At 38.9% G+C, this 23,144-nt stretch overlaps 1 protein-coding gene across 4 annotated transcripts in view; it reads left to right on the top strand.

Moving 5' to 3' along the window:
• kif13a (kinesin family member 13A) overlaps positions 1-23,144 on the top strand; it is a 123,229-nt gene that overhangs the window by 41,486 nt on the left and 58,599 nt on the right. For all 4 annotated transcript variants that reach the window (XM_002932679.5, XM_004915284.4, XM_004915285.4 and 1 more), the window contains exons 4-6: positions 11,500-11,560; positions 20,359-20,451; positions 20,905-21,085. In XM_002932679.5, the coding sequence (XP_002932725.3) occupies positions 11,500-11,560; positions 20,359-20,451; positions 20,905-21,085 (335 nt within the window). The remainder of the gene's footprint in view (positions 1-11,499; positions 11,561-20,358; positions 20,452-20,904; positions 21,086-23,144) is intronic.

A 23,144-nucleotide genomic window follows, 5' to 3' on the forward strand; every position in this document is an offset into this window, starting at 1 on the left:
GAGGCCTCAGCTATTCAGCTGCCTAAACTCTAATGACTGTTACTGATCTAGACTACATCTGCTTACCCCTCAGACTCTCTGCTTTCCTTTTCTGGGCTGCCCCCAAGCCTTTGCTTAGCTTTAATGGGTTCTGGAACACACTCTGCTGCTTTGAGAATCTAAAATATAAGATATGCTGTTATGCTATACAACACCATTACAGTGTATACAACCTGCACAGCAGTGCACCTGTTACACGTCTAGAAACTGTATCTATTTGTACTTGTCAAACACACAAATATTTGAATATGGGGCCCATTTATCATTGGCTACGATTACAAATTTTTTTTATTTTTTCAAAGTTTGTCGCAATGAGTACGAAAGTTTCGGAATTCGTTGCAACGAGTACGAAAGTTTCGAATTCATTCAAGTTTCGGTATCCTGACTTTCCTTGGGCCAGGTTGGAGCTGCAGAGTGCCATTGAGTCCTATGGGAGACTTTCCTTGGGCCAGGTTGGAGCTGCAGAGTGCCATTGAGTCCTATGGGAGACTTTCCTTGGGCCAGGTTGGAGCTGCAGAGTGCCATTGAGTCCTATGGGAGACTTTCCTTGGGCCAGGTTGGAGCTGCAGAGTGCCATTGAGTCCTATGGGAGACTTTCCTTGGGCCAGGTTGGAGCTGCAGAGTGCCATTGAGTCCTATGGGAGACTTTCCTTGGGCCAGGTTGGAGCTGCAGAGTGCCATTGAGTCCTATGGGAGGCTTCCAAAATCATGCACTAAAGGATCAAAGTCAGAAAGTTTTTTGCACTGTTTTTAGGAAAATTTCGGAACTTTCGGATCATACCACAATATTTTCATAAGACTATGATGCGATCCGAAATTTTTGGATTTAATACAAATTTTTCCCACTCGTACTTTTTAAAGTCCAAAATTCGGATAAATCAGCCCCTATGTGTCTGTTAAAATGCATTTAAATACTTCAATATGCACATGTAACACCTATTTGGCTATAATATGGCCAACCCAGGCTAGTAGCGTGCTGTAGAGCATGTGTTACATGCAACCTTAATGCACAGGAGTGGGCCTCCGCTAAGTGGGAGATCAATATTGGAGCTGAGGGTGTTGTTGAACTACAACTAGCTGAAGTAGTGTGGTGCAATAGATAGAAATGGACGCCAGAGGATTCTTATGAATGAACTGGGTAATACTTTATTTGTCCAAGACAAAGGTAATCAGGGTTATCAATACTCACTTAATAGATGGTACACAGTATGCAGTTATACAATTGATGTAATTCGGATAAATAGCAGAAGTATGATGCTTCCCTGGGTATCCCTTCTCATCAAGAGGATTGGGCAGGTAGAACAGCAACAGCGTGATAGGTAGGAAAGCTCACCGGCATAGTCCCATGCTCTTTTGGAGGTTAGGGCAAGGCATATTTGCTAACCTATTTCCCTAGCACTTCTGTGTCCCTACAATAAGGCAATAAAGGCCTAGTAGGAAGACTACTCCTTTGCTATTATCCTGGATGGAGCAAATGGCTGCTCTTTCTGTATAATTCTGTCTGAACTCACCACTTCTAGAGGGTGCTATGAAATATGCTGCTATACTGTCTTTTCCTCATTCACGGGGCCCTGTCCCCGACTTAATTTGGATGGATAGTGGCTTACTGGGCCGGATCTGAACCCAGGCTCAGTGGAGCTCTGCTTCAGGTAGCAGATCAGCAGCCAAAGAGGAAAACACTTCCTTGTGCAAGACACTATATAGCCTGCCAAGGGGAGTGGTTAAATGAGCTAAACCTGTAAGGGATAGCTTAAGAAACTGTAACCTGAGTATAGAGGGGTCTACCCTATAACAGTACAGATAAGGAAAAGTAGGGAAGTAAAGCCATAGGGAGCTTAACCCTATGGGTCCCTACACACATATTGAATTTCTATTCGTTTTTAGCAAAAGTAAATGTGTTTTTGGGAGTTCAACATGCAATTCCCATAACATGCATAAAAAAAGAGGCATATTATGCAATTTATCACCGTTCCTAAAACACAGGTCTGAAGGCTTATGCAAGCAATCAAGCAGAATCAAATTAAATCAGTTAGATAATGCATTAAGTGCCCAAACGAATCTCAAATGTGTAGCATTTGTAAGGGCTTCTTATTTTCCTGACAGTGTGTTTTTTATATAATGTATCAGTCTCAAAACTGATAATGGTATAACGTAATTCATATGATCCACTTTGTGTGCCCCTATTGTAAGCTATTAGAGTTTGTGTCCAGACCTAATGTGGTTTATGTGGGCCAGGATGCACAAAAATGGGTCTAAAGTGCCATGTCTTTTAAACTTCGCATCCTGCCTTGTGGGTTCCACCCAAGGGTGCAGTGCATTTTGGAATGTAAAAAGTTGTGCTCTCCTGTAAAAACAGCACTGCCTGCATTCGACAGCACCATATATTTAAACTTGCTATCTGTACTTAACCTGTATTTTACACCTACCTATGGCAGCCTGTATCAGACATCCCACAGGTGAGAATGCTCTGTGGATGGGTTCTAAGCAGAATAATATCTGGGTAGCGTATAGCCAAACTTCCATTAAGATGCTGGGTAATAGACAGGGTAGATGGAGATCTTGTGCTGTGATCTTAAAGATATCACTATCCTGAAATAAATAGCCCATTAAAAAAATGCTAACAATTTGCACAGTATATCTGTCTAAATGTTGCCACAGCTGAATGTAGCTTCAAAAAAAAAAAAAAAAAAAAAAATACTGTATGTGTGTGTGCTCCATCCTGCCCCGGACCATCTGTGTGCAGAGGATTCAGCAAGAATTCCAATAAAACATGCTACCCAAGTGTTTAAGCAAGATAAACCTTTCTGTGTAATTGAAGATTTTTTCTGTAATAGAGTGATAAACTATTTGATAAATTTTCCATAACGGTATATTTCTGTTTATGCGTATAACAACTTCTAAAGCTGGTCACACACATGGCGATTTTCGATCATTCGTGCGACCATCAGTCACACGATAGATCGTTCCAACCCTCCACTGCCGATTCAGCCCTAAACATACATTTTGCTCGGGCACAATCAAAATCTTTTATCCCGCCCGATCGGCAAGTCGTCCGATATCTGCAGCCTTCTGCGATATCGGTTGCCTCGCCGAGTTGCCATACACGCACCAAATATCGTACGAAACGAGGTTTTGTACGATATTATCGTTGAGTGTATGGCCAGCTTTAAGTGTTCTCTAGGCTGCTAAACAAAGAATCTCTCTGGTCATAAATCTCAGGTTTAACTGTACTGCAGAACAGATCTAAGGCAACATTTTCAGTTTTACCCTTAATTGTCTTTGATGTAGGTGTGCACATTGTTTTTACTTATGTTTATTTGTCTTAAGCAACGTTGAAGAAAAAAAATGAAGGAAAAATGTGAAGCATTTGTAAGAAGGGATTTTTATTTCTCTAACTGTGTGTTATATAAAATCTGTCCTTTTTATCATTGTCTACACGGAATTATAATTTGGCAGTTGGTCTGACATTTCATGGAACAAAAAAATCTTTTTGAATATATTAATGAACACACAAACAATTATATTTAGTATTATTAATTATTCACTGCCTTGTGTTTTGGAACCAAGAGCATTTTTCCTTTTTAAAAAGATTAAAGCATTCTGTCCTGGAAATACACTTCAAGTAATTAAAAACAAATTGAAAAATAGAATATTCTTTTCAAAAGGAGACTTCCCCTGGAGAGAGAAGGGTGTCTTGTTTAAATCCCTCTGGAATGCTGTGGGATGAATCAGATTCCTGTAGCAGCTGCCCTATTATCAGACATAAGTGCAGAAAAGGGAAGAGAGACTACAGAAGCTATTTTGTGCTTTCACAGAGCAAATATCCTGACCCTTCATTTATCAGCGTGTTACATTCAGTGAGGGAACGGCTGAGGGGGCCAGTCCTTGGTTTTCAGCTGGCCTTGACATGAGAGGGCCAAGTTGCAAGGACACATATTTGATTTTAAATGTTGTAGTTCTTTTATTTTTACTAGTTTCTGATTACTTTGGCACGCTAACTGTTATGAAACTACAATTCCCAGCATTAATCTGTTGTACTGAGCCTCCCAACCCACCTACAGTTGCCTGCCAATTATATTGAAAGATCAGTTTTTGCTCCATTACAGTCCTGAAATTTTTGGCAGTGAAACTGCTGCTACTGTTAGTCAATACTGCACTGGGCAATTATGAAATGTACACTATAACATATTTATCATCTGGCATATGTGTGCTCTATACATGTAAAATTAGTGAAAGTGTTTAACAGATGTTTAAACTTAAGCTGCTTTTATTAATCAGAAGAAGACAGTTTATACTATGTTGACTCGTCTTGGGCTTTACAAATACAGTTAAACCCTTTATTTTAAATCCCATTATTTTACATTTTTCCTTATTTCACACAGTTTTTTTGGTCCCACCAATTCATAATGCATTTTTACCATTTTCTCTGGTCTCTGGTAAAATGGGGACTCTACTTGTATACACACCAATTTATCTGCATCTGTATACTTTACTCCACCAAGGAGTTTCTATACTAAAGTGCAATAGGTGGTAATAAATACTCAATGGGGACTTTTTGCACGCAAATATTTTATTGCTTTTAAGCTACATAAGTGCTTCTACATGGTTTAATAAGGACCAGAGCCAGAAATATTGCCAAATACAGGTATGGGATCTTTTATCCGGCAATCCATTATTGGAAAAAAATGATTCTTGATGATGCTAAGGCTAGCTCATCCATGCAAATACTTCTTACCACTGGCGCTTCACTAATTATCTAAAAGACTTCAAATATTTTTTAGAACATACATGGATGAATTTCATGGATGACAACCAACCACATAGGGATGGCAAACCACTACTATGGCAAACTTAAAAAGCAGTAATGAGAGGACAGATACATAAAAAATAGGGAAAAAGAATACCTTACTAAATATGCAACACTCAAAGACAGTACAAACAGCATACCCCCACCATCTGCATAAAAAAATCCACAATCTCTCCAGCAATATATAGAAGCTAATCAACTATTCAACTCCCTCTTACAAATAAAGCAAAAACACAGGTCAACTACATTAGACAGAAATATCACAGATGGTGTAACAAACATTACAGGCCAACCTAGCAAAACCATCCAAACCAAAATCCGTCATAACACAAATAAAACACCCAAAGACAAGTCAACTACTAACCACGGCAGATAAAATAGCCAAATAGTTTTCCCAGTACTTTGAGAATTCAATATCAAAATCACAAATGGAATACTCCATCAAGCCAAACTCCCTACCCTTAAGACACAACAGAGACTAACGTGATACTCCCATCATGGCCACAGAACTTAATCTAGCAATAAAGAAACTTAAAATAAGCTTTGGGCCTGGATGGGTTTACAGGGGTCGACTACAAACTGCTCAAAGATCACCTAATATTAATTTTGCTACTCCTATACACAAAAATCTGCATTGAACAAAGTCCCTGCCCATACTATAATGATGCTCGAATCATCCTCCTACCGGAACTCGGTAAAGATCAAACAGTCCTGAAAACATACCTACCAATCTCACTTTTAAACATAGACTTTAAAATACTAACATCCATAATAGTAACACGATTGCGCTTAGATGTGCAAAAGCTTTTGATAGCATCATTTGGCCATATCTCACTTCCCCGATTTCGCAATCACTTTGTTCATTAACTATATCTATACTACCCCATATAACATCTTATCCATAAATGGACTCGCCCAACACCCAATCTGCCTACAGAGAGGGACCCATGAAGGCTGTCCACGCTCCCCACTTCTATTCAATCTGTCATTATAACCACTACTCTGAATATAAGACGTCCACTCATTTCCAGGGAATCAAAGTTGGACATGTAGAAACAACTGGTGGGCTTCACTGTTGATTTATTAATCTTTATGGAGAAAGCACAAACCACCCTCCCTTTTATTTTAAAACTTTTTTCAGACTTCGGAACAACATCAGGTTACTCAATAAACTGGACTAAATCCATGGCAATGACTCGAACGCCAAACCATACTCCCAAATAGGGCATGCAGTTACAATTTCAATAGACCAAACAATCCATCCCATACTTCTCCTTCCGAAGAACCCACACAAACTATATAGTCTGAATATACACCCCTTCCTCACAATAATCCTAACAGGACTTCAGCAATGGAAAGAATTTCAACTGTCATACTTAGGTAGAGCCGAGCTTATTAAAATGACAACTGTTATAACCCACTACTATTGATACCGAAAGAACACAATTTGTATATCTGGAATGATAAAAGGTCAACATTAGGTCTACAAAAACTGTGCCAACCCAAAGTAAATAGGGGTATCAAATTCATAGACACTAAATTATAAAATTTGACAGCACAACAGAAATAGTAATGACTGGCTACACAGAGGTGAAAAATTTACAAACTTAGCCCTAGATTAACAACTCATACCCCATACAAATTTGATAGCCATACTTTCCATGCCCCAACAAAAGAAGTGCACCACAGCTTGGAACACTTGGAAACAAACTAGAGTAACCTTGGGCCTTCAAACCACATATTCAATCTGGCTATGTATCAGAGTTGCAGAGTGCCTTGGCGAATCTGGACTGGGAAAATGATTTAGATAACTTTTTATCAGCAAAATATATTACTTTGTGAGCAATTACAGGGGCCACACTACTGTACGCAAAACACTCAACCACACTTTTTTCACAGCCCATCACAATGGCAGGCAGAAGTGAATGCTTGCCTGATTTAAGATTCTGTCCTCCAAATTTCTACAAAAATCTGTTATATACATGTTTTTACATAGCCTCCACAGAAACAGTTTAAATTAAAAAAAAGAGAAATCAAAATATAATATTTTGCCATCATCTCTCTATAGGTTTTGTGGCAGCTAGAGCCATGTTTTACTTAAGAACTTTTCAAGCAACTGTATGGCTGTAATCTGTTCTCAAACAAGAAAAATCTTTAAAATATTGAAGCTCAAGAGGCATGATAAATACTCCTCATCTATATATTTTCAGAAGCAGCTATAAGGATGATTATGCTGAAAACATTTTCCGCAATGATAAACTTGCCATACTTCATTGTGTTTTTTGGTCTGTATGAACAAATTGGGTCATAATTTGGGTTGCTGCCTGGTTGGTTTTGACCTAAACAGTTCAGTTCTTCTTGCACTCTGAACTGTCTGTTTAGGTTTCAGCCTTGTGAAACCCAAACAATAATCTGGGCTATAACTACTTCTGATGGCCCTGCCACCAGATCACACAAACATGCCCCCAAATATCATGACGCCCCCCCCCATATGTCACTGCTCCGATGCTATTATTCTTAATAATGTGCTTTTACACAAATTCTTGCACAGTCCTGTATAAAAAAAAAACTAAACTTTCTCTCAAAAGCTTTCTCCTCAAATGACCTATAATTCCCTTATCATTGTTTCCTGTTCACTTCTGTATCTAATATTTTCTGACTGTTTAGTCAGCCTGAAGTCTGAATTATCGAGAATGGCAATAAACCTTTGACACTGTGCATGTCAAAACAAACAAGAGGATTTGCCTGATAATGACATAATGTAGGGTTAACTTCTCTTTGTAGAGATTCACTCTACAGCTAAGAGACCCCTCTAACATTAAAAAAATGTGAGTTTTATGTGTGATACAATTGTGCAAATCTTTTGTTTTGTGTTTAAATGGCTCCTATTATACAGAAATAGTTTCCCCACTAGAATGTGGCTAGTGATGAGAATGGCAGCAGCTAAAACACTGACATAGTGTAATCATGTGAAAATACATATCAAGGCATTTTTTAACTATTCCGTGATTTGAGTGTTTTGCCTGTGGCCATTCTCAGCTACCTGAACGGCCATGTGTGTCAGTTCTTTTTTTTTTTTTTTTTTGTATCTGTTGGTCGGTGATCCAGAAAGCATCTTGGATATGCAGGCTCAGAAGTACTGAAATAGGAATGCTAATGCGTTATGTAATGAAAGAATAAAAGACACCCAAGTTTGCTAATGTGCGTGTAACCCAGTAAGCAGGTAGCATGTAATGATTACCCGTTGAAAAGCATACATCTTATTGGTTGCTATGGCATCTGAGCAAACTTAGTGCTTTTTATTACATAAGGGGTTAATCATTCTAAAATGTTGCTTATAATGACTCAATATATAACATGCTAAGTTTTTCCCCTTTAAGTGGTCTAGAGGTCTGTATTTATGTATTTAAGTAGCATGACAGGAATTCATTTGCTGTTTTAAATAGCTAAAGCCAGTTCTGTTAGTGGGAAAAAATATTTCTCCTGGCAAAGGTAGGCATGTTTGTGTCCCATTTAACTGCCATCTAGCACAAAGCAGTCCCAGATAGCACTCCATTTCTATACAGATATGCAAAGCTCTGTTTAAATAGGTGGTGTTGATTTCATTATTATTGATTAGTGTATCCAAGGTATATGTTTAATGAAATTCCCTAGTAAGTGTAAAATAGCACTGTGACTTCAGACGTAAAATCCATTGGTGATACCAATCCAGAAAACTTCTTGGTCGTGATATATAAAACAGTCCTCCAGACATAAATCAATTAAAGTGAGTTGAGTTACGATGATCTCAGCCTTTCTTAATTCTTAAATTACAGAAACAGATAACTTCTTCCTTTGTTCTGGTTGTCCTTGCTATATTTGCTCGCAGCTTCTTCAAATAGTGGTACTCTTAAAAGTTGTGCTTGCTAGGAACACACTGAGAAAACTAGGTCAGTATCTAGAAAAACCAACACATACACTATAACTAAACCAGTTACCAATAGTTATGTTGTGGCTAATCTATGGCCTTGCATTGATATGGGTAATCTATTACACATACTGGACTGCACTTTTAAGTGGTTTTCAGTCTTCAGGTAATGAAACAAGCCTAGCCTCTATCCATATTTCCATTGAGTATAGTAGTTATAAAATGGCCATATACTGGCTGCATTATGTAGGGGAGATTATCTGTGCACTGTGAATCTAATTATCCAAGCATGGAGTAACTTAAGTTTCCCTGTTTACCTTGCTTAGCTCAAGAAATAATACACAGTAGTCAAAAAGTATTCATTGCACTTATGTTGCACCTATTAACCCCACCTGTGTCAGTTTGCTCCAGTGTTCACATAAGCTGCTAAAAGTTGCTGACTTAATCCTTCCAGACTGTGTTGGTGACCGATTGGGCCGTGTATGCTGCCAGCCTTCAGGTAGAGGATCGCTTCTTTTTGCTGATCTGATCCTCATTATGAATATAATCTGATCATTGGCCCAGATGCTAAACAATCGCATCAGCCTGATATTGCCCGCCTCATGCATATCTGTGAAAGGTCCTGTCATTTGGTTGTCTCTTTACATGTGGCCAGATTAAGAATACTTTTAGACTGAATTGACAGTTTATTGGTCCATGTATGGTGCCAGCTGATGGGTCTGTCCAACTGAAATCTGGCTGAAAATTAGGCAAATATCATGCTGTTGGATTGAGGACAGCATCAACGCAGAAATGTGGTCTTAGGTCCGACAGCCAAATGAAACCTGTCTGACCAATATCTGTCTGATTTTCGCTTATATATTGGTAAGGCAGGCCCATCGGCTGGCACCGTACTTGACATTATGCTAAATGCCTAGACGCAATTATGATCTGATCATTGGCCCCAGGGCCAAACAATCAGATCAGCCCAATATTACCCTCCTCAAGGTGTCAAGGTGGGCACATCGCTGAAAGCAAATCTTATCATCTATGGCCAGCTTTAGACTCCTGATGGTTTTAGTATAATTTATTGAAAATAACCCAAAAGGGAAACAAAAGTAATTCTTGGTCATTCTTAGTTTATTGTTATCCTTTATTTTAACATGATATATTGCTTTAAGTGTGTTTATTATTCACATTAGTCCCTTCCCTACTGAAGCTTGACATCTATGGGCATGCCATGAATGTACAGTACAATATCCTGCTTTTATGTTTTTGTAGTGTGAGAGGAAATTTGAGGCCCAGAGGTTGCCATTAATGGATGTCATTTTTTAACACTGGGCAAATATTGCATCTGAGCAGTAACCTGTGACAACCAATCAGATGTTTGCTTTCACTGTTCTATCTGCAGCTGGCTGAAAAAAAGCTAATCACATGTTTATATGGGTTACTGTCCATATGCTTATTTTTCCACTGTTTATGAACCCTCCTCCTGTAGGTTCCTCCTGTTTCTGTGTGGATTTTCTCAAGGTAACGCTAAGCTACATTGCTGCTATATTGTGATGCAGCCAGCATGTTTTGCAAAGTAAAGCTCTTTCTAAGTGGCATCAAGTCTCAGCTGGCCATATCTGCCAACAAAATGCTGGCCTGAGTCACAAATACATTTCATCTCTAATTAAGAGATTACTTGTTGAATTGGAATTTAATTATGGCCTTTGGGTTACTGGGTCAACAGCTGTCTCTGAACCAATATCGTTTTGTAAATCTTTCTTTTTCAGAAGTATGTATGTATATATGTATATCTTTATTTATAAAGTGCTACTTATGTACGCAGCGCTGTACAGTAGAATACATTAATACAAACAGGGGGTTATTAGGATAATAATAGATAAATACAAAGTATAACAATAAATACAAATAAATACAAGATACAGTTGCAATAAGTTAAGAGTCAAAGACACAAGAGGATGGAGGTCCCTGCCCCATAGAGCTTACAATCTATATGGGAGGGTGACTTACAGACACAAATAGGCAAATATAAGTGCTATAGGTCACAGCGGGTGACAATATAATATAAGTTCCAGTTCTCAGATCAGATGCTGTGTGTGAGTGCTCCAAAAAGTAGTCTTTAAGTTTAGTTTTAAAAAGACTGAGGGAGGATTCTCTCCGGAGAAAATCAGGGAGGACATTCCAAATGTAAGGGGCAGCAAGGCAGAAAGATTTAAGGCGGGAAACAACAGCAGCAGCAGCAGCAGTAGTAGTGGGGGGCGCAACCAAGCGGTTGCTCTGCGAGGAACAAGGAGTCGGACAGGAACGTACAGAGACACAAGGGAAGAGATATAGTGAGGGGCAAAGGAATGGAGGGCTTTGAAGGTTAAGAGAAGATATTCTTTGTTTAATAGGAAGCCACGATAAGGACTTTAGCAGGGGAAGGGCCTGAACTCTCCTGGATGAGAGGAGGAGAATTCTGGCAGTGGTATTTAATATAAACTGTAGGGGGGAAAGATGGGAATTAGGGAGGCTGGTTAGTAGCAGATTACAGTAGTCAAGTCGGGATAGGATGAGCACATGCATGAGCAGCCTAGCTGTTGCAGTAGAGAGAAAGGGACGGATTTTGGCAATATTGCGTAAGAAAAAGTGTATACTGTTACATGAAATTTGACAAAACAATACAATTCCTGCAAAGGAGAATAGGATATTTTCCGTGTAAAATTGTTAATCAGAACGGAGAATTGTTTTTGATAACGGTGTGTTTTCCTTTTTTTAGGTGTTTGCCTTTGACTACTGCTTCTGGTCCATGGATGAATCAAACACACCTAAATATGCAGGTAAAGACTAGAAAATGTACACTTGTTGGCACTTTATTAATACATGTTAATAATTTTACCATGATAGATTATCTATTGATGCCAAAGGGGGATTTAGTAGGATTCATTCGTGGAGAACATAGTGTTACTCGATAAGCTTTAGAGCAGGGGTAGGGAACCTATGGCTCGGGAGCCAGATGTGGCTCTTTTGATGGCTGCATCTGGCTCACTGGCAAAACTTTAATAAAAAAAATAACGAGGGGAAGTGGCCTGCACTCGGCGGGTAGAAGACGTGTTCTAAGCCTTAGAACACGTCTTCTATCCGCTGAGCACAGACCACGCCCTCCTCTGCATCGCATCCGCCATCCTTGGCACCCACCCTACCTTGCCCCTGCGCTCTGTGGATAGAAGACGTGTTCTAAACCTTAGAACATGTCTTCTATCCGCCGAGTGCAGGCACGCCCTCCTCCGCATCGCATCCGGCATCCTTGGGACCCACCCTACTTTGCCCCACAGTATCCGCGGCCAAACATATTGTATGGCTCTCACGGAATTACATTTTACAATATGTGGTGTTTATGGCTCTCTCAGCCAAAAAGGTTCCCGACCCCTGCTTTAGAGTAATCATATAGAGCTCCAAACTCTAGTTTATTGTGCAGAAGTTTTGTGTTGCTTTTGTGTTGTCTGACTCTTGGAGCTTGAATGTGGCTTCTTTGACCGCCTAGTAAGAATTAATGCAGTGTTATGAAATGCTAAGGGTGGTTTCAGAAAAGCTACAAGTTTTGTCTGTCATTAATTGTTTTAGTATCAAAGCCTTCCTTACCTGTTTTATTGGAACAGTTCTAGGTTTAATAGCCATTTTACTATTAATTTAGTTCTTTTCTTTCTGTTCAGGCCCTCTTTTGTGCATCTTCCATTCTGTCATTAAAAAGCTCTGCAGAATAAAAATAAGGGAAAAAAAATTAGAAATGTATTTTTTATTGCCAACCCGGGTAACCTGCACACACTGCCACCTGAGGCAAGAATTTTATCTTGCCTTGTGGAACTTTCCTTCTAATCCATTAAAGGGCATGCTTATTAAGAAGTGAAATTGAGCTATAAGTGGATATGGGTCCTAGTTATGGCTTTTCTCTAAATTCTCCCACCCCAGTGTTTGGTCATCTTCCTCCACCAGATTGTTCACTTCTGCTTTCCCTAGTATGTATTCTAAACCCCCTCAACAAAGAAGCACAAGGTAGCAAAATTTATATTGAAAAAGGTAATCCTTTAAATGTTATGGCTGTATGAATACTGGTCTGTCTGCTGGAGATGAATGAACTGTCATTGTGCCACTTGGAAGTCTTTCTCCCTCTGCACCTTAGCCAGTGTGGCTGGAAGGGAGAGAAGGAGGAGGAATTTTGGATATGGTACATTGAGAAAATGCTGAACATACCAAGACCAGAGGACTAACAGGTATAATAGCAATACACAGATGGATGTTAAGTATGCTGTACAGTGTAATTATTATGTAATTAACTTTAGCCCTCAATGTTTGCTTCGTCATGGATTCCATTTAATTCTCCCTGCAGCATTTCACCTGAGAAAGTCACAGGAAGCCAGGTGTGGAGAAATTAATTTTCGGTGTTCTGGATAATTCTCAGTATAAGGGCATTTCCATTTCCAGACCCCTGGACAGAATGTGAATAATTCATTTTTTAGTCTGTGCAAAGCGCACATTATGTATGCAGTAAATGTCTGGTTCTGTGAACCTTTATAACTGTTAAAAGTAATAATATTCACAGTTTTCTCTTAGTTTAAGAATCAACTGCATAAAAATCCACAGCGTAAGGTTACCAGGTTGATGAAAAATTAGAGGATTTATTTTGTGCATCAAAAAGGCTAAATAACAGTCAAAAACAGCCTTATTTGTTTCTTTAAATAACAGTCAAGTCTAATTTCAATCATTGTAGCACTGGCAATAGTTCTTTGAGTCCTTTTCTCACCAAATCATCTAGAAATTCCATTTGGAATCATTGGTAGTGATATTCCATTTGATATGTTGGATTCATAAGCTCCTATACAGGTATGGGACCTGGGGTTTTCCAGATAAGGGGTCTTCCTGTAATTTGGAAGTTTTTGGATAATGGATCCCTTATCTGTATTACCAAACTGCATCTAGAAGATTTACCATTTTGTTGTTGCAGTGCAAGCATTGCTTTTACACCCAATGTTTACATGGGTCTGGTTGCTTGGGTCACTAATAGCAGGATGACCTAGAAAATCAGTAAGAGAACTTGAAAATTCTTAGTGTAATTAGAATGTGTGACCCGAATACAAGGACACCTGACTGTACATCTATGCGTTATATTACTGTGTTATATTAAGGCATGGCATGACTTGAGACAGGCATGTACACGCAACTCTTGTGGGTTTTGTAAGGGTGTATTTTTGTCCATGTTGTTTTGTTTTGTGTATGATGTCTATTAGTTTTGTTACAACTGGTATTTAAATAGAAAAACGTGGCTACTTTTTTTTTTAAGAAATCGGCATTTGTAAACAAAGTTTGAGATCAAAAACAAAGTTGTGATTAACCACATGTTAAGACATGAATTTTCATATCCAAAACCAAGCAGTAGTGTTTTGTTTCAAAGATGAGCAAATGGGATGAATCGGTTTCATTTAGTAACATGAACAAATTTGACACACATGAACTACCGGTATGTGCTTGGACTTGGGATAATTATTCAATGCGCATGCCATACTCTTACTGCCCTACACTGCCTGTGTGTGCCATACTCTGTCTGCCTTATGCTGCCTGCATATGCCATATTCTGTCTGCCCTACACTGCCTGCGTGTGCCACTCACTGCCTGCCCTTTGCTGCCCTGGTTTTTAATTTTCATCCATCTGAAAACACTCCCCTGCGACTACCCTTTCAGTTGAATAGGGAAAACCTGACAGACTCAATATTGGTGTTTTCAGGTGGTTTCCATTCAGGTATATTGAGGTTACTGGATGTTTTTAGCGCTGCCTGTGCCATCTGACTAAATTAGTTTGGTAATTATATTTTGATTAGCTCTTATCATTGTGCCAACTGCAAGACCCCACTGACTAGTTAAAGTTTAAAACACCCTAGTAGTTGTGGTGATTTTACTTTTTACAAATTAAAAATTAAACTCCATAATATATTCCATGCTTCAGTCTCCTTTTCCGAGATTCTGTTTCATTGCATTTTAATGGCTATGGATCATTTTAAGTTGTGTTCTACTTAAAAGCCAAAAGACAAAAAGCACATGGCCATAGCTAAAAACATAAAAACAACAGAAATGTATGGCATTTGTTTAATTTTATTAATTCGGTTTTTAGTAAAGACTAATTTTCTTTCTTTAAAGGTCTGTGTGCACCAATCAGTACATATAGAAATGTGTGTGTGTGTGAGTTGTGTAGGTGCATATCTATACATATTTTTCGATGACCATCCTCTTTACTGAATCCCATACTGTAATAATATGTAGAATATTGCCAGTTGTGTTCCTTATACTTAGTTTGCTATTTATCAGTTTTTAATTTGTTTAAAAAAAAGACAAATGAAAACCCTCTTCTTCCATGCCACAGAGTTACAGAGCTTTGAATTAAAGCTATACCCATCCCTTGTAATAGTCAGCCATATAAGAAAGATATAGCCTTGTAAACTGATTGTGCACTTTGTTTTGCTCTGTATGGAAAATGGTTTAGCTAAATAAAGCAGCTTGACTGCTTACGCTAGTTTGTAAATATAGTTACTCCGAAAAGGAATGTTGTATGTTCCCAGTAACTATGACCTCCCGTATTATGTCAAGTAACTGAAAGAAGATTTATTTAAGGCACAAATTCCCCACTGGCAATAAAGTGAAGTGCTGGTGGTAAGGCACACGCAGTGCTTTGTTTTCTGAAGTTGCCCAAACTTTCTCAGGTGACTTCTTGGAAAACAAACTACCACATGTGCTTTCCCACAGGAGATTTGACTACCCAAGATAGCTATTTATTACTAACTGTACCTCACTGTGCAGTTTCATTTGTAGACTATATAAGGTTAAATCATTTGTCACAATTATGAAAGAAACATTGAGAGGCAATGGACAAATTGTCAGGGGTTGGAATAATAACCTTGTTGCATTTACGTGCTGATTTCTAGTTGTCTACAACTGTTATCTAGCTATAATGCTGCAGAGAAACACAATGCTTATTTAAAAAAAAATGTCAGATAAATATAGAAAACTAGCTATTACTGGTCTAGTGAAGGTAGAATAATAAATGTACTGTCCGTTGGATGCTATTGGTTAAACAGATGGGCCAATCTTTAGCCATGAATGTGATATACCTGATATCATATTTTCTTTTTTCTTTCAGGGGGGCACAGGCACTGGAGGTTTAACACTACATTTCAGAAAGAAAGGACACTAAAAAACAAAGGTCTCTACAGCCCTCCCAGGGGGCAGGTCTGACTGTCAGTAGCAAGCTACACCCCTTCTGGGAGGCTGTCACTTCTCATTTCTTTCAGTGTCTCAATGGGAGGACACCGGTTCATTACAGGAGTTTCATTTTATTTTAAATTAGCTTTGTTTTGTTTTTCTTTTTTCCTTTACTCTCACATGAACCCTAGGACTGAAATTCTGATTAAGATCTCAGGCAGCTTGGAACTGTAGTCAGGGGCCTCTCCTCTGTCCACTCAGCTCCATCAATGTGGGTGGGGGTGGCATCATAGAGCTAGTGGGGGGCAGGAGCGGTGGCTGAGTCCCCACTGCTCTAGCTCAGAGGCACAGGCTCCCATGTATCTGTGGGTCTGTGAGCTGTGCTTGCTTTAACACCAACCCCCATTGTTTGCCCACCGGCTGTGTCTGCTGCCTCTGCATCCTCTCTGGGATGCTGAACACACATCACCACTTAGGCTCTTTAGTAACAGGAAAGGTGGGTTTTCTTCTACTCTTGACCACTCCTATCCTATTTCTGCTCTAGATCTGGCACCAAAACCAGCTTCTTCTCTTCTCAACACACTCCTTTAACCAATGGTCAGCCACAGCTGCTCCTGGTAAATAGGCTACACATCTTCAGGCTACTTCAGTACTGCTCAAACTAGGCTTTTTACAACTCCCTCTCTTGTCGGGGCACTCCTATTGGGCACTCTCTCCTAATCTTCAGTGCAAAATTCCTAATATTTAATTATTATTATTATATTATTTTAAATATAAAATATTTAATATTATTCCTAATAATTCCTATATATTTATGTTCCTTGATTCATTCTTTAAAGCAGAATGCAAGTCAAAATATAAAAAGCATACTGCCCAATAGTCCTCCTATTGTTTAGTAAAAACACCACACTTTTGGCTCGCCTAATCAAATATTTACTCAGTCACACTTACTTCACATTTTCTAGAACAGGCAGCCATCTCTAAAAAGGTATTCTCCCTTCCTTTCCCTCCTTGCTTCATACTGCACATGTGTTTCATTCCCCCCCCTCTGCCAGATCCGCTTCTGATTGGCTGGTGGGCATGTGTAGCTCAGAACAGCAGACAGGATCAAGTTACACACATGCTCAGAGAATAGGAAGGCTGCCGCTGGCACCTACAGGAAGGACAGAGAGATTTCAGTGATGTCACTGTAGGCTTCACACTGCTATAGGCTGCCAGCACCATATCTCAGAGAAGCAAGCAGGGATATGGGAATTTAGATATGCAGTAAGTACTTAAAAAGAATGCCTTTAGACTTACTTTTAATTTATATTAACCTTTCATTGTCCTTTAAAGGAGAAGGAAAGGCATTTTACCATTTTATTGCCAATAGATTAGTCACAATAGTGCAAGGTAGAACTCTCTATTTATTCTGCAAAATGCTTTACCATACCTGAATAAACAGCCATAGAATCACCCTCTGTTTGTTCAAGATAGCGGCTGCCATTTTAGCTTGGTTTCACTTCCAGACAGCAGCTTGCAGGCACAGAACAGCTTTCAGCTCAGATTACACAGAAGAAATGGAGGGGGAAGAGCAGAAAGGAGGGGGAGAGAGGAAGAGAGCAGAAGGGAGGGGGAGAGACGAGCAAACTGAGCAGACTTGTGCCATGCCCTGAAGGATTTTTCTAAAAGAAAAGAAAGTCTGACACAGAAAATCATGTATACACAATAAAAGGAAAGAAATGTGATTTTTCTTTTCACTGAGCACTGAGCTGCAGTTCATGGCTTTATTTACACAGACCTTTCTGATCTACCTATCCTTCTCCTCTAATGGATTTTCCTGTTTTATAACAGAAAATTGGCTTTTGATTGAAAATATTAGTAAGCATTTTGTCTGTGTGCAGCATTGGCCAGTAATGTTCAATACTGTCTCTTGCTTTTTTTACTGTCTCCCATATTGACTTACATGTGGCATTCTGCCACTCTGTGTCACTTTTGTTTTTAAAGGGATTCTGTCACAGGAAAATATGTTTATTTTTCAAAATAGAGCTCCGGCCACAGAATCTTGGAGTGAAATCTGTTTTTCAGCAGAGCAAACAGATTCTTTTATATTTCATTTTGAAATTTGACATGGGGCTTGCCATATTCTTAATTTCCTAGGGTAGCACAGCCATGTTGCCTCTGCTCTGATAAACTTCAGTCACACTTTACTGCCGCTCTGAAAGTTGAAATTATATCACCCCCTCCTTTCCTCGAGCACTGATCAGCAGAACAATGGGAAGGGATAGATAGCAGCTCCCAGTAGATATCAGAATAGCACTTAATAGTAAGAAATCCAAGTCCAGCTCGGGACTCCTCCAGTTACATGGGAGTAGGAGAAACAATAGTTTACCTGAAAGCAGTTCTAATGTCTAGCGCTGGCTTTTTCTGAAAGCTCAGACTACACACCAATATTACAGCTAAAAAATTAATTTATTTGTTCAAGAATACAATTTTAAATGAGAATGAAATGTAGAATTCATTATTTGCAATGTGAACACAATAATATAGTAATAAAAATAATCCATAAAAATCATGACAGAATCCCTTTAACAAAGAGTGTCTTGTCACCTCTTTCACTTCCTGTGCAACTTTTAGGTCCTTCGGTGCATACCCCTTTTCATAGAACCTACCTTTTCAGAATTTTGAGCTACCTCCCGTACCCTATGTCTGTGGATGATATTTTTCCTGCTTTAATACATTTTGGGTTATGGGAAAGATCTTTTCTTGCATTTTTTATGAACTCAATTCATTTTCTTTTGAGGGATGGAAGTATATGGACTCTCTGTGTCTATGGGTGACATTCTCTGTTTAGGCCCTCCACTCTCTGTAAATTACATAACAAATCTAACTGCCAGTGTTTCTGCCAGTTCTGTTGCAGCAAGATGCTTCCTCTGGTTCAAAGGAGTGATTTCTCTCCTCATCCCCCCCCAGTCAACACCTCATGCATAGCAGCCTTCTGGAAAACCATTTCCTTACTGCACCAGAGAGGGGTCATTGTCCTGGTCCCCAAAGAAAAGACGAAACAAGGCTTTTATTCTATTCTTGTTTGCATTCTAAAGAAGGATGCAGCATCTCAATTGTTGTGTCAAACACTCCAGATGAATTCTGTCCACTCAGTCATTGCAACAGTTAAGCCCAGAGATTTCTTTCTTCGGACGATATTAAGGTCACCTACCTTCATACCCCATCCACAGGGCTAAATATCACTATCTTTGCTTTACCACCCAGGGAAGGCACTTTTAGTTTGTCGCCCTTCCCTTTGGCCTTGCAACCCTGAAGCCCAGAGATTTCTTTCTTCGGACAATATTAAGGTCACCTACTATCATATCACCATCCACTGGGCTAAACATCACTATCTTTGCTTTACCACCCAGGGAAGGCACTTTCAGTTTGTCGCCCTTCCCTTTGGCCTTGCAATAGTGAAGCCCAAAGATTTCTTTCTTTTGACGATATTAAGGCCACCTACCTTCATATCCCCATCCACAGGGCTAAACATCACTGTCTTTGCTTTACCACCCAGGGAAGGCCTTGGCCTTGCAACAGCTCTGCTGGTTTTTACCAAAGTCCTTCATTGACACTTTTACTCATTTTTACCAGGTGCACGTGACTTCCTCGATTGAGGCAGTCTTTGACAGGAAGGTGCTGGAGACTCATCTACCACTCTTTTCTTATGGGCTGCTTTTGGATGTCCCTGCAGTGCCTGTGTCCCCCTGATATGAAGGCTAAAGAAGGATTTTTGTCTTACCTGTAAAATCCTTTTCTTTCTTAATTGAAAGGAGCACACAAGCATGCTCTCCCTTACTGATTCATCAAGCCTTGATAAACCAGCCCATCTGTACAGTCCAGGCGGTACTTTTGCCTTGTTTCTTCATTTTAGTTATGGTTCTCCATACTTGTTTGCATTCAGGGTCGTGAACACCTAGGAGCATATATATTCTGCTGTTTAAAAAAAGGCAAGAAAATTTGCCACACGTCACCAGGCTTCACTGTGTAAAAAACAACGTAAAAAAAATGTTTGTTTTTCTTCCGACTAAACTTTTGTAAAATAATGGCATAAAATCTGGCATTTGGATCTTCTCCGTTTATTTTACACAGTTTTTTATGCGTTTTTTTCATCAAATTCGTTTTACACAGCTTAATAAATATGCCCCCTAGTGTAGCCTGCCAATGGGAGGGCTGTCAATCTGCTTGTTCTTTTAATGACTTTTCCTCCTTGAAGATAGTGCCTGTGTCCCCTTTCAATGAAGTTAAAAAAGAATTTTACAGCGAAGAAAAAATCCCTATTTTTCTTTGTTGCAGTTAAATTATTTTATTTATTGTTGGGTTCAGTTATATGTACATTTTAATGAGTACTAATTCTGTCTTGCAGGTCAAGAAGCAGTGTTTAAGTGCCTTGGAGAAGGAATTCTTGACAATGCTTTTCAGGGATACAACGCTTGCATTTTTGCATATGGACAAACAGGTATGAGGATTGAATTTTCCCCCAGACACCAAACAGTTTCCTTTGCAGGAATGTGTTATGCAAAAAAAAAAAAAAAAAAAAAAAAAGCAATTTATTGCCCTATGTATGTAGACCCTTGGAAGAATTGACCAGATATCTCTCAGCCACACTCTTTCAGTATGGATTCAGACTGAGAAAACCCTTCCACCCCAGCAATAGCGTGCACTGACAGACACGGCATCAGGCAATCAGTGCACAATGGGTATTCATGGCTTTTGTGCATTTATAAAATATGTTACCTCATGTAATGGTCATGTAATGGCCAGTATTTGTATGCAATGCACCCCTCTATTGCAAAACATTCCGTATATGTAAGGGCTTTATAAATATATGATGATTATGATATGCGTTTTGCTGTACGGATGACCCCGCATTTATCATACTTCATTAATCTGTTGGTATATCTCTCTGTAGGTTCAGGAAAATCTTTCTCCATGATGGGAACTGCAGATCAGCCTGGCCTTATCCCCCGGCTCTGCTGTGCATTATTTCAGAGGGCCTCTGAGGAAGAAAGTGATTCTCAGTCTTTTAAAGTTGAAGTCTCCTACATGGAAATTTACAATGAAAAAGTTCGAGATCTCTTGGATCCTAAAGGGTAGGATATTGAGTGCTGGTCCGCGGCGGGGGTCCCTGCAGACCCTAGCAACCAGATGGCTGCTGAAATGTCAAACTTGAAAGTTGATGAACAAAAAGCTAAATAATTTAAAAAAAAAAGAAAAATAAAATATGAAGGCCAATTGCACAGAATCTCAGATTATCACATTCTACATCAGATGAGAAGTTAATGTAAACTTTGATTACCCTTTTATTAATTTTTAAACTCCGTTTTCCCCTTTAAATAAAATGCAGGAAGAAATTGAAAAGAACTAAGGATTTACCTAATCACACAGATCTGTCATTATTACGTGATATAAAGCATTTTTCTACTGTTAATAGCTTAGCACTTTATCTGCAGGACATCTGGAGACATCTCCAACTAAATGTGAATTTCCCTCTGGGAATCCCAGTTTATTCACATTCAGCAAGCTTATGTTTATTCATCCAAGTCATCCCATCCCATTACTTTATTGTAGTGTAATAGGGGATCTTTCCATAATTTGGATCACCATACCTTAAGCCTGCCAGAAAAAAAATGTCAATATAAAATAAACCCAATAGGATTGTTTTGCCACCAATATGGATTCATGCAGCTTAGTAACCATTAAGTACAGTACAAGGTACTGTTTAATTAGTACAGAGAAAAAGGGAAAAAGATTAGAATCCATTGCTTAAAATAGTTTTTCCATAATTAAGAGCTTTCTGTATATTGGGTTTCTGAATAAGGGATCCTTGTACGTGCCACACCCCTAAAGGCCCCCACCTACCTTTTTTAAACAAGGTAACAAACTTCAAGATGCCCTTAACAGAAATAAAGAAATTAACATGTAAAAGGATTATAACTTGAAAAAAAAATTACAACAACAGCAAACAGTCAATTTCAATAAACAGTAATTAACAGACCAAGAAATAGCAATTATCATAATAGTTGTTTTTGTCTTAGGATGGTTTGTGCTTTGTGTGTTTACATTGCTTATGTTATTCGGTGGATGTAATCCCTAAAAAAGAAGCACACGTAAGAAATGGAGTTTATTTTGGGAAGGGAATGGGAAGCTCGCAAGGCAGTGTTGGACTGGGAAGTGCACAGGCACAAATAATATGCTGGGAATGCAATGGGTGGAGACAGCACGTAGCATGCACATGGGATTAATCAGTGTGCATAAGAACAAATTTATAAAAGGTCAGCATTTTGTTCTGCTAATCTAGTCACCAAGAGTATATAAATAAATATAGTAACTTGGTATAAATGTAACCTCCTACAAAATATGGTTCATACATAAAAAGTCTCAAATTAATTGTAAGCTCTTTTGGGCAGGGCTCTTTTCACCTCTTGTATCGGTTATTGATTGCTTCATATGTTACTCTGTATGTCCACTGTATGAAACCCACTTATTGTACAGCACTGCGAAATATGTTGGCGCTTTATAAGTAAATGTTAATAATAATAATAAATTAATAATAACTGATAAAGTGATCATTAATGGGTAAACATACATTGAGTTAGAACAACCACTCTTTAAAGTGCAATGGAAACTATTCAGGTAGCATAGCTTATTAGACTTTGTAGTTTATGGCAATCGCTTCCAGAGACATGTATTTTATAGGTAATGTGGCTAGTCAGGTGGGGGCTGCAGTTCATTAAATTATAATTATATATAATAATTATAAATAATTATTATAATTTGAGTCAATTTTACCCTTTCTACTAATGTACATGCTTTCAAATATGAATTATTGAATTCCAGATGTAAACAGGCCCGGATTTGTGGCGAGGCCACAAAGGCCCGGGCCTAGGGCGGCAGGAATTAAGGGGGCGGCATGCCGCCAAGCTGCACCGGAATATATATATATTTTTTTAAAGTTTTTATTTTTGCATTTTTCAACTTAACATAAAAATACAATAATCAGAGGGGAAACAGGGTGAAAGAATAAGAAAGAGGAAAGAGAGGCAGAGTGTAGAGCTGGGGAGATAGGAACCAGTTTATCTTCATTGTTGTGGTATACTGTCTATGGAGTTTTCTGGGGTTTCATGGAAGATCAACCAAGGGCCCCATATT

This window comes from Xenopus tropicalis, chromosome 6 (genome assembly GCF_000004195.4).
Source record: "Xenopus tropicalis strain Nigerian chromosome 6, UCB_Xtro_10.0, whole genome shotgun sequence".
NCBI lineage: Eukaryota > Metazoa > Chordata > Amphibia > Anura > Pipidae > Xenopus > Xenopus tropicalis.